Source organism: Semicossyphus pulcher, unplaced genomic scaffold (genome assembly GCF_022749685.1).
Source record: "Semicossyphus pulcher isolate SPU_LCO1_2020_fin unplaced genomic scaffold, fSemPul1.0.p SCAF_17, whole genome shotgun sequence".
In the NCBI taxonomy this organism is placed as follows: domain Eukaryota; kingdom Metazoa; phylum Chordata; class Actinopteri; order Labriformes; family Labridae; genus Semicossyphus; species Semicossyphus pulcher.
Genome location: NW_027211681.1, coordinates 20171389 through 20187103, shown reverse-complemented (window position 1 = coordinate 20187103; position 15715 = coordinate 20171389). Strand labels below are relative to the sequence as shown.

Sequence of the window (15715 nt, the reverse complement as noted above, 5' to 3'; positions counted from 1 at the left end):
ATTACTAAGTATATTTTGTCTGTAAACCTTGAATGCCTGCACACAATTTTATGGTAATCCACATTCTGGTGGACTATCATTACATCCCCAAACACCACATCAGCCAATAATGATGCAGCTTCAACGTCCTTTGCTTAAAAACATAATAGACTGTAATTGAAAAACCTTGAGCTTCAACCATTAGTTGATCGGAAGAAAATTATTTGTTTGGCTTAACTGTGTCAGTAATGTTTAGTCCAAAATGTCACACGTTTGTTGGTTCAAGCTTCTTCAATGGGAAAATGTCCTGCTTTTCTTTGTCATAGATGAGAGGTAAAGATGAGTCTTTTGGTTTTCAAGAGTTGCTTAGACAAAAGAGGAAGATTTTTCACAGCTTTTTGACATTTTATGGACTTGTATATTTTGAAAAATAACTTCCTAGACTTTTCTGTTGATCCTTTGTAAGCTCCCTGTTTCATATTTGGTACTTTTAAAAAATCCTTTCCAGGGTTCTTATTGCCGTGTCCATTCTTATTGCAAATTTGAACCCCATATTTCCTGTACTTCCTCCTGTGCCCATGCCTTTGTATTTTATTAATAAGCCTTGAAACATATATATATATATTTACACTGTGTTTTGCAGGAGATAAAAGGGAGATATTGAACCAAAGCTAACAGCTGTGTAAACACAGACATTAAGGTAAAGACTCAGAAGGGAAAAAGGCAGATTTACAGTCAACAGAGACGGATAATTAGTGTCGTCTCCTTCATCACCCTGCTCTGAAAACCGACACTTTAAGATGAAATGACATCGCTGACTATACCACGTGTGTGTGTGTGTGTGCCCTTTCAACCCCTTACTACTACAGTAACCAGATCAAGTAAAGTATGCAGGGGCTCAGTGTCACACTGCTCATGTGGTCCTGCACACGAGTGGTGTGTATGTACTGTATGCGTGTGCGTTCACGCTCTGCATCAGGATGTGCCCTCAGGTGGCTGTCATGGCATTTTCAACGATTGATCGGGATTATTGATCTGTAATCGAATTCCCACAGTGGGTGTGTGCGTATTTGTGACAAGGCCACGGAATAAAACACTTCCACATATATAATGTTATGTGGTGGTCACCATGGAAACACACCCAAGGGGCGCTTACCACACACTGATAATAATGTTTGGCCTAGATACCCATTCTCAACCGATAACAGAGGGAATGTATTTCTGAGCGTGTGTGTGTGTATGTGTGTGCGTGTGTGTATTCAGTGACTAATGTAAAGCATCATTTGAACAGCACCATGTCAGAGCTGGAGTAAAAAATGCATGAAATGATCCTGTGGAGCAGAAGGAGTCTTGCATGAGTTACACGAGACAGTAAGTGTGAGCAGGATGAGACGAGCTGGAAGCGGAGGGAGAACGAGCGGGAGTGGGAGTGGGATCACACAGCCAGGGAGACCCAGTAACAACCGATTACTGCCAACGCACACTCACACACACAGAAACACACAAATACACAGCGACTTCCGTCAGTTTTCTTTCTCGATGTTATCCGTCGAGGTGTGTGTGAGTGTTTATGAGGTTCAATGTGTCCTAGATATCTTAAACTGTGCGGTTGAGACACACTAAATGTTTGATGTGTGCTGCTGCTGTAAGAGCGATGATAGCAGCGAGGAGTCTGTCTGCTGTGGGCGTTGATGGGGTATTGCACGGTGTTTCCCTGCTCTGAGAGAAAATCTTATCTTAGTTTTTAGCCACAGCAGCAGTGAATCCGATGGTCGGCCAGTCTGACAATTTAGTCCACCAAAATATCTCTACAGTTTTGTGCAGACATTTATAAGCACAGTGGATTTAACAGATTGACTTCCCCTGACTTCATGTCTAGCGCCATCAACAGATAAAAATTTCCACATTAGTTCATGACAAAACAAATAGATTAAACAAAACATACACATATATAGCATGTTGAGCCTCCAGCACAGCTTAGATGCTCCTTGGCATTGATGCACAAGTCTCTGAATCCCTACAAGTGGAGTAAACACCATTCTTCTTTAAGATAATCCCTCATTTTGTGTTTTAAGGATGGTGGTGGAGAGAAGGCATCAGTCCGAAATCTTTTTCATACCCTGTTCTTAAATATAACTCCTGTATGGAAGCACTGCATTTGTTATGTTTCCGTACTCGTTATCTCTGCACAAGCCTGGAGGGGATCATGCGTTCGGTTGTGAGTGAGCGTGTGTATCTGTCAATCCGGAGCTAATCTTGCATACTTCTCGAGCCGTCAGCCTTCTATTTATTGTGCACAATTATGACTATATGCTCAGCGGCCTCTTGTTATTGACCACTGACTCCTCAATCCTCCTATTTACAAGCTTTAGTGATGAAGAACTACTTGTGTTTGGTATCCTGTTTCCTGTGCAGACAGCATTGTTACTGCTAGGGATAACGTACGAGGTAGTTGTACTGTTGGCAAATTCTGGTTGCCTTCTATGTTACCATGTTATGATATGTTATGATGTCATGTTATGTTGTTGTGTTATGTTATGTTATGTTATGTTATGTTATATTATATTATGTTATGATTTTATGTTATGTTATGTTACATTGTTACGTTGTGATGTTATATTATGTTGTTATGTTATATTATGATATTATGGATTTTTTTAGCAAACCTAACTTTGGTGGGTCATAACATTTCTGGTAGCATATGTAATGTTATGTTATATTGTTATGTTATGTTGTTAAGTTATGATGTTATGTTATGTTGTTATGTTATGTTGTTATGTTATGATTTTATGTTATATTATTTCATGTTATGTTATGTTATGATATTATGTTTTTTTTTTAGCAAACCTAACGTTGGTGGGTCATAACATTTCTGGTAGCGTATGGTATAAATTTGCAAACCCCCACGTTCAAAAGAGATCATTTTGGTTGCATCTTTCTAAAGTAACCTCCATATTGTCTCATCAAATACACATCTAGGAGAGAGTATACTTTCTAGTTCATTTAATTAGTTACCTTTCTGTAGTGTAAACTAATAACCACCTCCCAAACAGTCTTAATTGATCATAGTCATTGGTTAAGATCAATAAAAAAGTATGCTAACATGCTTAGCTGGCAAACACGTTTGAATGGTAAAACTTACAAGCTAAGATAATCTTAGCTCAGAACAGCTTGGGCTTATAAAGTAGTGCACATTTTTTTGGCCATTTTTGCCTTATTGGCAGGAAACATGGTGAGAAGAGGGAGAGAGTGGGGGATGTTATGCAGCAAATGGCCAAGGACAGGGGACGAACCTGCAGCCGCTGCATTAAGGACTGTAGCCTCTATACATGGGGCGCCTGCTCTACTTACTGAACGAAACCAGCTCCCTAAAGTGGTGCAAATTTTGGGAACATGAAGCTTATATTCAGCATGAATTATCCGCACAAATTTTCCTTCGGAAATGTTTTACATTATGTTTTTTTGTTTTCCCCCAAATAGCCAAGGTACCAACAGAACAGATGTAGTTAACTTCAAACACAGGCTACACACTGACTGTGTGTGTGGAACTGGAGCTCAAAACTCAGCAAGAACTTCCTGGATTTGTCTTAACATGTATCAGTATGTATAACACTCATTGGGATATGATTTATTTAGCTCAAGTTGAGTTCATATGCAATCACTCCTCCACTAAATTCTGATTGACGCTAAGTCTTATCACACTTTGGGAATGTAGAGTTGAGCCTGAAGTCCAAGATGTTTAAAATTGCTACTGCACAGAGGATAAAACCTTTTAATTTTTGGTAACACACATGACTTTTCTCCAGCACAGTTAGTAGGATCTAAGAATAGCACAGTTGTCTATTTTTAAACCATCCAAATTTGTTTTCTAGCGTGTAATGAGCATTATAGCCCCTCAGAGTCACTACCGTGGGACTCTTGTATTCTGTCTAATGGAGTGTAAACATCCAACAAAACATTCCCACAGAATTATTTAGAGGCCATATGTAGATATTAAAAACCTAGCAGGGGAGTGTTTAGGACTAGTGCTCTCTGTAAGCTGTTTGCCGAGACCTGCTATATATTGTACTTCTAATATATCCTGAAGTGGGATCCTGGGACTGCCAGGGGCCCTTTTGGGAATTGGATGGAGCCCCCAGGAAAAATGAGCAGTAGTTGAGTTTCAGCTCTATTTTAAGACGTTAAGGATGCTTAGTCTGCCATTTTCACTTTCTGCCTTGTTGGTATCACCCCTCCATCTCAATAACTGTAAAATAAAGACATCTTTTCTTTAATGAGAACTTATAAGAAACATGGGATTCATTATATGGATATGAATTAAGTGGAGGTAAATTATAGTCAAAGCTTGAACATTTACTCTACCAGGCTTAAATGTGTATAATTTTATAGGAAGTTATACTTTACTTAACCCTTTTTTTAGGCTTCAACATCTACATTTGAGTTGGAAATTTTACTTTTTAGTTTTAGTCTATTTGACATCTTAGTTAGAGATTCTTCCACAGTTTTGACTATAAACACATTGTCACTTTATGTTGCGATATATTTAACCGCCTAACTACATATACACCTTGACGAGCTTTTAGACATCAAAATGCTAGATAACATATAAATGCACATAAATGCAGTATTTTTACATTTTAGTACAGCTACTCTTACCTAAGTTTAGGATCACGATATTCCTTCGTCCATTATTATGGAAATTACATTCTATACAGTACAGTATCTGTCATAAGTAATTCCTTGTCCTCTGAAACCTGACATGGCATAAGCTGATTCAAAGGTATTGTGTTGGAGCTCTGCCACATCCTTGGGTTTAGTGAATCGACATCCCTGCTGAGTGTGACTGTGGAGCATCATCTCTTATATGACAGCAGCACCCCCACCGCCCACACACAAACACACACCCACACACTCTCTCTCTCTGTCCGGGGTCGCTGCTGGTGAGACAACCGCCAGGCAGAAACAGAGAGAGAGGGATATTGGGATGAGGTGTAGGTACTGTGAGGCGGAGGAGAGGGGACAAGTCACATGCTCTGACTTGCTCCATCACTGTCAAGTTATACAGTATTACGATTAACGTTCTCCAGTCAAAACTTTCAAAATAAAGCTGTTATTGGAGAAGATATAGTGCCATATTATTAGGTGTTTCAAATTCACTCACCACTAGCTTCTTTGAATGTTGGAACGGTTTCCCACTGAATGGAAGCTATGAGGATGATACAACACAAGGTAATTCAGGCCAATAACAGCAATTGAACAACCAAATTAAAAGGTTAGTATAAAATAGGGGAAATTACCTGTCAAAAAGTCGGTTGCTGGCGGTTTACACTGCAAGCATAACATGTGTAGCCTAGCTTACCGGCAGCTAACAGTCATGTTGCCACGGAAACAAAGTCTCGTATTTCAGCGGTTTTGTCTGGGGCAGCCATTTTTTCCAAGGGAAATTCGTATTCCTTCCACGATGAATAACTTATTAAGTTAGTTAATGACAGTTGACAGGACTAAATTAATGCTTACAGAAAAGTCGAAAGAGTGGTCTTCACCCCTCGTAATCAACCAGTAATGTGTATGCTAGTAGCATTGCCAGCTAGCTTCGGTAAAACTGGGTAAAAGTAGCTCAAACAAAAATGCTAAAACATTGGTTCCCAGCATATGTGAGTAACGTAAGCCCACCAGGTTAGCCGAGGTCGTCTTTTTCATCTATATTATATAAAAAACTGCTCGTCTTTTGCTTTAAAAGAGTAATGAGAGTATTTAATAATATATAGTGATTATAGATTATTTCTCTAGACTTTTAAATGTAGTTTCCGGGATAAGACGGTCTTGTTTTGAAGGTAATAGTCGAGCATTTCCGGTCTGCCTCATTCTGGCTTGCTTGACGTGGCTCTCCCTCTCCCCGGTGCGCCTGAACTCCGGTACCTGACACCGCAGAGCGTGTCCAGCGGCTGAGGGGACGCAGACGCACGGGGAGCCGCTTGGTTCTATTTAACTTTACTTTTCCCGGTTAATAAAACTTCTGCGTCAAATTCCTCTGTCATTTTTCTTTCTTTTTCAACCTCCCGACTGACGGACTGAGTTTGGATATCGGCAGGGGGGAGGAGGCAGAGGACCAGCGGGCTGCTCTCAGATGGAGCAGCAGGGCTCCGGGAGCTCAGGGCGCACGGCGGACCCGGAGTGAATGACGCTGGTGGATGGACGCTGCTCCTCCCAGGTAAGGACGCTAGACAAACTTTTTATCCTTTGTGCTTTAATGTACTTTTATTTGCCCTTCTGTCCCGGGCTCTGCACAGGGTTAATGCCCGTGACACGATAGAAAATGCCCAGATCCTATGATGTCGCTCCTTGTCAATGGCGGTGTGTCTTCCACAACAAGGAAAAAATTAAAATAATATTCTCATAGGCGGTTATAAAGTGTCTCTGGCACTATATAACAACTTAGTGACCTTATCTTACTATATGTTAGGGCTATTTGTGTACATAATATGATATCACAAACATTTACAGACCTGTATTTACCTATATTTCATTTTATATAATTCTACAGTTTATTATAGGGTTAATCAGGCTGTTTCTCCTTTGTGTGCCCCGAACCAGAGTAATGCTGGGACATGCTAGAGGCACATAGATGTCGTCAGTGTACATGATACAGGTTTGCCTTCAGGAGGATGTCCCTGTGTAACACTTACAGTATAAATTAAATGTTTAATTTTCTGCAGTGTAAGTGTAATTCAAGCTGGTCTCATTGAGCGTGAAGCTGTTGTTAATTCTCGGTCAAGATTTTGGGCAATTTGTGCATTTGTGTGAGCAGTGCAAAGGCAGATCTTAATGGGTTTCAGAGGACTTATAAACGTGTGAATATATTTTCTTCTGGGGACTGGTTGAGATTCAGTAGGATGATTGAATTTCCACATGGCCTGGCTGTTAGCACAGGGAGGCTCATAATCACTTTTTAAACTGTTTTGAAAGGACTCATCAGCAGGTTTTAACTGTGCAGAAGAATGCCTTTCTTTTTTCAACGGTGAATTGATGTCTGTCCAACAGCTACTATTCAAACACAACAAAACGCCTTAAACTGTGCGGCCCTGGACTCCTCACTCAGTCTAGGATATGTGCCCATAATGGAAATACACAGGAAAGAAGGATACTGGCAGATTCTGTCTCATTATTTTCATCAAACGCACTCACACTGATACACTCCTCCCTGCGCTGTGAACCTGCATGCCAGCTCTCCTGTCGTCCTGTCACACTGTGGGGGAGAGTATATGTCCCTGCATGGACTCGTGGTTGGCCGGACTTCTGTTGTCCTGATTCTTCTTTATATGCGTTTTCCAAATAATCCAACACTTGCTCCAACTCGATAACAAATTGGTATCTTTGGAATAAATTTGCCAGAATCTCTCCAGGGATCAATAAGCAATTGGAATGAGCAGACTGTGGACCTGTGAGGAGCGTTCGCTGTGTACTCGTGACAGTGTGGACTCTGTCACATGCTCCAACTCCCATCTTTTCCTGCCAAACTCCACTTGCATACCGCTCAATAAAACGGAAAATATGATGAAATTAAAAAGAAAAAGGAATCTAAAGCGGGAAGTGAATCCACTCTTATGATCACGCTATTAATTAAAATGAGATTATCATTCAATTTGACATTTCCGATGTGATATTCCAATACTTGTGAGAATTAACCACGGGCTGCTGAAGCTGGACAATGTCACTGTGTTTCATGAGATTTTACCTTCAATTACTGTTAAAGGAAAAATATATATGAGTGAAACTCACCATAATGAGTAGAAATTAATGTAAATGAAATCAAGAAATAGCTGACAGGGTTAGCACCAAACTCCTCACTTTATTCTCCTCATTGCAATGTGAAAAAACCGTCTAAGCTACTTTATCTCTGTATGTCCAGATTGTTTAAAGCCAGTCTGGATTAAAGCATCAGCAGTAATGGCCTGTTGTCATCATTGAATTGTACAGCTGCAGGATTATAACGAAGGGGTCTTAGTGCTTCCTGTTGCCTCCTCTGACTCTTGTGTTTGCACCTTTTTCACATCTATTGGTTCCTTCTGTTTGGGTTTATTTAGATTTATATTTCCTGCACAGGGCTGCTCGCCGGCTGTGGTTCTTCTCCTGAAGGTCGCTTGTTGTTTCAGAGAAGTGTTTTTTTTTTTCCTGTGCTGCTTTGCTAGAGGGTGAAGGGTCTCGTGGACAGGATGGCAGGCTTGACAGTCAGCGCAGTTCCGGTTTTTGTTTTGCAGAGCTGCAGTGCCAGCCAAAAGGCAACACAGCAGAAACACACACAACACTGTCATGGATACACACACGCATCCATATGTTGCCCCCCTCGCCCACCCTTTTTTTTTAGGTTCAGGCTGTTTCCAGCACGGCCATGACGGGCGCCCAGGACCCAGACCTGCATGAGCAGCGCAGAGGACCAACGCAGGAGGAAGGGGACGAGGAGGAGGAGGGGGAGAGGGTGCATGTGTCAGTCGAGAGAGAGGAGAGGGAGCGGGACGGGGAGGAAGAAGAGGATGAGGATGAGGAGGAGGAGGAGGAGGAAACGGAGGAGCTGCCGTACCCCTCTCTAGCACCAGTGGTTCTCTTGGCACTGACCCAAACCACCCCGCCCCGCTCCTGGTGCCTCCGAGCCGTCTGCCACCCATATCCTTTACTGCCGGGAGTGCACCTGAAGCACTGCGAACATGTGTGTGTGTGTGTGTGTGTGTGTGTGTGTGAATGAGCGTGTTGCTGTTTATAATGTGTGAGAGAGGAATTGTCTGTTTGTGTTTCAGCTCTGTGCTTTCTCAAAGCCTTTGGACCTACAAGGCACCTCACGCCTCGATGTTTACTTTACGCTTAAACACAGGGGAGACGAGAAGAGGGTCAGTGCTGTGCATGTGTGTGTATCTGTGTGAGTGTGTGTGTGTGTTTGGAATACCTCAGGTATTTCCTTGGACCCATTAGCTGTTGGAAAAGATGGCCAACATTTTTCCCTGATTGGAGGTTTCCATAGTGACAAGCCCTAATGAATCTCCAGGGTTACAGCCGCCTGTCAGTTGCATTGTTACTGGCCTCCATTTGTACGGCAGAAGGAGTCACAAATAGTAAAAACTCACGTCACCTCCCGGACCTCGCTCCGGTTCTGTCTTCATCGTCTCACCTCCCATTCCCCTCCCTGTCTTTCACTCTCTGTCTCAACCACTTCTGCTGTAGACGTGAAGGTGCGATTGTGTGTGTGTAGTCGTCAGCGCTGTAGTGTGTGTGTGTGTGTGTGTGGCTATGAATACTCCGAAGCATGCCTAAACGTCAGCAACACCTCAGGGATTTGTCAAACTCTCCAAATTGAATATTTTCCCCTGCTTATGACTCCATGTGTGCCTGTGTGTGCGTGCGCGTGTCTCATTGTGCGCCTGTCTGTGCCCGTCTGTGGGTATTTGCCACCGTCAGCACTCTGTGTACTCTATAAAATATAAATACATAATTGCTGAATAAATAAAATGTACACCAAGAGGATAAGAAAAGGAAAAAAACTACAAATGCCAAGAAGCAAGCTCGTCTGTAGCCTGCTGGGCACGCTCACTGTGTCAGCACTAACTTAGCGGACACACTTACAAACAAACGCCATCACACACACACACACACACACACACACACACACTTGCAAGCACACACGCACACACCAGCTAGTGAATGCCCTCACACAAGCGAGGGAATCTCCCATGGAGAGGCTCTTTAGAGGAATCACCTGGTTGCTTGGCAACAGCGTAGCCCGGCCCGGTTACTTCCGATTGCTGTATTTGTTTGTTTTTGTGCATCAGTCGGTCCGTCTGTCCGTCTTCTTACAGCTGTCCGTACAGAACGGCTACCAGCATGTGTCCTGCTTTATGTTATGTCTGTTTAAACTTTATACTTCCACTGTGTATGTGTGTGTGTGTGTGTGTGTGTGTGGGTGTTTGTGTGTTTCTGTGAGTGATCTGCGGGGGATGTAATGTGTGTGGACGTTGTTCGACAGGGACGTTAATGTGAGCGCACCGGGGTGGGGGCCGTCCCCAAGTGCTGGAAGTCGCATTTTCCCCTGAGGTGACCCCGTCTTGCCTTCTGCCGTGTTTTTTTGCACTCTCTTCATATTACAAAATTAATTTCCTATCTCCTTCCCTTCTATTTCCTCCCTCTCTGAAACACAGCCCTCCTCCCTTTGTGCCATGTTTACAACATACTGTACATCCCTCCACCCAAATTGACTTGGAACAAAAACAAGATTGTCTTTGGCTCTTATGTAACGCTCTCTTGTACTCCTTCCAAGCTACATCGATTCCTCTTATTTCACGTTTCTACTTTGTGAAGTGCTGAGCTTTCCGTGTGGCCGTCATCACGCTCCTTTAAAGTGTTAAAACATACGACACGCGCGGAAACACGCGCACACATGTCGGGGAGGTGCGGGGGAAGACACACACACACACACACACACTCACACAGGACATAACTTATTCAGCAGTGCATGAAACATTCAGAGCGTTTCCTTTTGTTTAAAGATGAGAAAAGCTGTATCTGTCACTCCTATACAAGTACCTTTCCCTGCCTGCCTTTCTTCTTCTTCTCTTTCTATTCCTACTCTCATCCCTCTTTTCTCTATATCAATCCCTCGTCCTCCCGCTCATCCCTCTTTTCTCTCTCCCTTTTTGTAAACTGCTTTTTAATTGGGCTGAGGTGTGCGTGCGTGCATGCTCGCGTGCGTGCATGCGTGGTAGGGAGACAACGATGGATTGGAGGAGGTCTTACTCAAACTAGGCTGAGCTGTCACAATCATTTCAGCCAATTAGCATGATTCCAGCAAGTGTTTCCATGGTTACCAGCTGTCACACTCGTAGGGGGCGGAGCCAGAGGACTTGACAACTTGACAGTAACTTAACTTGGTCTTGGTTTCAGGCACTCTCTCCCTCTTTCTTGCTCTCTCTCACACACACGCTGTACATCAAGCTAAACTGGGTTATGTTTAATCAAGTCTGTTTGTAAGGAGTCCAGAATAAATAGTGGGTCAAAGCAGCAAAGAGAAGAGGAAACTACCACCGTTTTTATTAATCAGGAGGACCCCTATATGTGAAATAAATGTATTAACTGCAGACTTGATGGATTATAAGTAAACATTGTTCTATATTACGACAACGATATGATCTGTTCTGAATGTTTACCTGTGTTTGCAACATGTCCATCCTGAATCCAAACTGTTTCCAAATAGTCGTTTTATTTTTGTCCACCACTAAATTGACACCAATTAGTCTGAGGGTAGCTGGTTGTTAGTTTTGGCTGCATGGTGTGAAAGCATGGCCATTATACCCAGGGCTCCATCCAGTAGGTGAAACGTTCACATGCTGAGTGAGAAAGTGCGGCTTGATATATTTTTTTTATCCATTGCAATAAATACAGACTTTTGCAATGTGTTTATTGTGAATGCATATATTGTGAGGACGAAGGAATTAATTGCGTAGCCCTAATGTGTGTCAGACAAAACATAATCACAACTGTAGTTTTAAACAGAACTGTATCCCAACCAGTGACTGTATATATATAGATAGCAGACGCGTCATCTGCTCTCGTTGAATGAAATTGAAGCCAAAATGTGACGGGCGCTGCCGTCTTGCAATGGTGACGTCATTTGGAGGTAGAGTTGCACAGTAGAGATTGATGGGTGGAGCCGCTGTAGCCACTTCTGCTAACCAAAACACACACTTAAATAACTGACCCGCACGTCAGTGTATTTAACAGCAGAACAGCTTCTTTGTGTCGGTCTGAAGCAGGCGTTCACAGATATGTAAACTTGAATGACTGTAGTGATTGTTTACGTTTCCTCTCGCTGTTCCTCCTCTACTCTGCTGATCCAGAACAGAATGTGTTTGTCGACAGAGCTGTCAGTCATCCTTTTTACAGCATCAAATAACTTATAAAAATAAATCAGCATGATAAGAACTCACTTTAATGACAGAAACCATGTTTGAGAAAAATGTATTTGACGTGTATTTTGATTTTATAGTTTGTCCATCTTTTTTTACAGTCTATGATCCCAACACAAAAGTTACCAAAGAGCAACTAGATCCACATCAATGATACTCGCTACTCGTCTTATTCTTTTCTATTCTTGATAGTAAAGATGCTACTTTTTCATTGAATCCCAGTTTGATTGACCCTTAACCATTAACCATTAATCATTAAAAGTTATTTGTAAGTTTAAGATATTTTGTCATGACCAAAGTGTTCGACAAATTTAAGTTTTGACTTGATGATGGCGCTATGTTGTGATCATGGGATCATGACAGTAATATTAATTCATTCTCTGGGTGTGCAACCCTTCAGCACAGCATCAGTTGTTTATATTTTTACTCAAAACCACAAATTCATTCGCATTTTCTCCTCATTAATCAATACCCACCTGGTCACAATCTTTTGGTTCCTCACACGGATGCCCGATACCGTCTGCAGCATCTTTCTTTCTTTCAAACACAGAGTTAACTTGAAACTGCCTGTTTTGTTTGTTGAGGCACACTTGACTTTAATTAACGGGTCTTAAGTTTTTCAATTTCAACATCATGATGCAGATTTATAAAAAGTAAAAATGAAGCTTTGTCAGGTCTGTCCTCAAGAGGAGAAGAAAACTGCTTTTAAAATGCTCGTTAGTTGAATGGAGGTTGGATCATTGCTGATGCATTCGAGGAAGTCGGGAAAATTTAAAGGCTGAACGGCTTTCGTGACACAGCGTCAAGGAATGTCTCAAGCAGAATTTTAGATCTAGAACGCATTGTTAGCTGAACTTGCTGCAGATGTCTGTTCATAGAGATTAATAAGAAGCTAAATCATAGTCAGATGGGAGCTGCCTGCTTTTGCTCTCCACACTGACTGTTTTTCCTGCATGCCCCACAGCCTGCTGATACGTGGTTGGTCAGTATTACTCGTACTACAAGCGTAGTACAAACGGAAACCAGAACACTTGCCATCCCTACATTTCTATGTAGAATCTGTAAATAGAGATTCGGTGTGTTACAATCTCTGTACCCACCTGCTATGGTCCGGCGACATTATAGCCTCTGGGAGCGAACGGCTAACTTTTCGGGGCGTCCAGTGTCGCCATGGTTAGGGACAAAGGAGTTCCAGCCGAGACTTCCTTTTTTGTGTGCTGCATTGTTTACAGTCCGACTAGCAAATTAAGAAGGGAGAATGGAGTTGAGAGACAGCCTCGAAGAGGGGATTGTAAGCTGAACTTGCGTGCAGATGTTTGTTTACAGAGATGAATAAAAGCAAAATGATGACTGCTGATGGTAACACGGTAACACACACAGGGACAGCGGATTGTGTTCCACCCCTTTTGCTCTCGACACTGTCTTGTCTTTTTTCCTGCATGTGACCAAAGCCTGCTGGTACGTGGTTGGTCGATACTACTCGAACTTTCACACGGCACTCGAACAGTAGCCTGCTTGGTAAACGTCCTTTGATGTTTGACCCACCCATCGCCCCCAAACGTTGATGGCAGTTTCTTTGAGCATCTTAGTGCAGATGTGTTTACTGTTAGTTGAACACTTTGCATCTCATGCAGACGCTAGTGGGTTTCTTGTGCATCTGTATGAGACACCAAGAGCGATGACAAAGGGTCGGTCTTTGATGGTTTGGAATATTTCAGCCTGCACCAAAGTGGTAAACCAACAACCAACAGCTAGCTTGGCTAATGAAAATATACCATGTTTTAGTTTAAAAGGACTTTAGTCTTATAAGCTAGCTGGTCTGTAATTATAGATATTAGTTAGCCATTAGTGAAGGGATTTCAGGACAATCCATTAAGTCTGCAGTAAGTACTTTTTTTTAAAGCTAAGCTAATAAATTGTCTAAGAGCACATTCTCTGTAGAGCTTTTCCACACGTCAAGTGGTCCGGTGGTCCACTCGAGAGGTCCTCCTTCCTGTTCAACAAATCAAGTGTCATGTGGGAGAAGGATATTAAACCAGCCAAAGTGGTTTTTACAATCAGCCCGGAGCTCGTTCTTCTTAATGGTTTTTAACTGATGTATAAAGCTGTGAGATTTAACCTTTAACCTTGCATAAAGGGTGCCTCATGAAACAGTGTTAACACTCTGGAAAACCTACTCAAGCATGCATAAAGAAAAAAAAAAACCTTGTCGTATCCAGACGGCCCGCATGTCCCCAGGGATGATCCTTTTAACTTAATGAATGTTGCATATGAAAACGTTCCCGCACGCTGGCCTTAGCATGCGTATCGGAGCCAAGGGTGGAGGATGATGCCAGAAAGATCAGGGTGATGTGATCTGATTTGATTTATAATGTCTGCCTGACCTTTATTACCTGTGTTGGCACTCAAGGAGAGACAGTTCGAGAGGTGGAGATCATGGGAGACGTGGGTGATGATGAGGAGGAGGAGGAGGGAGAGGGAGGTAGAATGAGAGGACGAGGCAATTAGGAGGAGAAGGAGTGTGTGGGCGACGTAACGTTTTCAGTTGTTTACACTTAAAGCTCGAATCGTCAGGGTCTTAACCTCTCTCAGCCCGCTGCTCGGCTTTTTTTTTCTCTACCTTGGCATCAAGCCATTTTTCCTCACCTCATCTCTAATTGCACTTGTTTCACGGCCCGTCTCTTTTTTTCTCCTCCACCTCTCCCTTGTATCTAAATCTCCATCTCTCACCCGTCCATCTCTCTGACGGTGTTAATTATTAAATGTCGTTGTAGTTTATCTGTTGGCTGAGACTTAAGCTGTACCCAAGGGCGGCCGTATGTGGATGATGGCAGAAAGAGACGGAGAGGGCGCAGAGGGGAAGCAGTTCGGAGAGTAAGGAGAGCAGAGCATGGAAGAGAATGAGAGAGGCAAAAAAAAAAAAGGAGGGAATATGCGAGAAATGATATGGAATGATGATGGGAAATTATACCGCACTATATAAAGGAAGAGGGAGAGAGACAGAGAGCAGGAGGAGCGGAGCGGAGCAGAAAATAATTGGGCCAAAGAGAGGGGAAAAGGGCTGTGGAGGAAAATGAGAGATGATGGAGGGAAAGGTTGAGTGTGAGGGGAGATAAAGGGAGAAGAAACAGAGAGACGGAGGAGAGGACGTCCCCTCTGTGTGCTGAATGATGGGCCAACCGTGGAAAAACTCCCATCTCATCCATCACTCACACCTTGACCCCGCCCCGTCTCGTGTTTAACTATGCGTGTGTGTGTGTATTATGGACACACAGGGTTACCTAAGCTGCTGTAACTTATAGAGAGGGAGCAGTGAGGAAATGACGGCTGCGTCAGTGAGAGTTGTGCTGGAGGACATTGTTTTCTATTGTGTGTGTGTGTGTGTGTGTGTGTGTTTATGTAAGTGTGTGTTTGTTTGTTTGTGTGTATTAATTGTGTTCCAGTCCAGACAGGATGCAAGCCGATTGTGAAACTCAGAAGTCAGTTCCCACGGTGAGATGGGGGTTCCCATGGCAACCACAGCAAAGGGAGGACACTGGATTACCCCCGTTCTCTCTCGCCCTCTCTCTCTCTTTTCTCTTTGTCTCTGTCTCCCTCTCTTTCTCTCTTCCTCTATCTCTTTCCCCCTCTCTCTTTCGCTCTCTCTCTCTTTCTCTCTTCCTCTATTTCTTTCCCCCTCTCTCTTTTGCTCTCTTTCACTCTCTCTCTTTCTCTCTGTTTCACACTGTCACCCATTCTCACTTTCTCTCTTTTTTTCTCTCTCTCTCACTCCTTTCTCTCTCTCTCAC

The 15715-nt window shown here is 42.8% G+C and overlaps 1 protein-coding gene across 1 annotated transcript in view; it reads left to right on the top strand.

The window, feature by feature from the left end:
• The first annotated feature begins 8368 nt into the window (after window positions 1-8368).
• cacna1hb (calcium channel, voltage-dependent, T type, alpha 1H subunit b) overlaps window positions 8369-15715 on the top strand; it is a 56504-nt gene continuing 49157 nt past the window's right edge. The window contains exon 1 of the mRNA XM_069665263.1: window positions 8369-8640. Within this exon, the coding sequence (XP_069521364.1) occupies window positions 8369-8640 (272 nt within the window). The remainder of the gene's footprint in view (window positions 8641-15715) is intronic.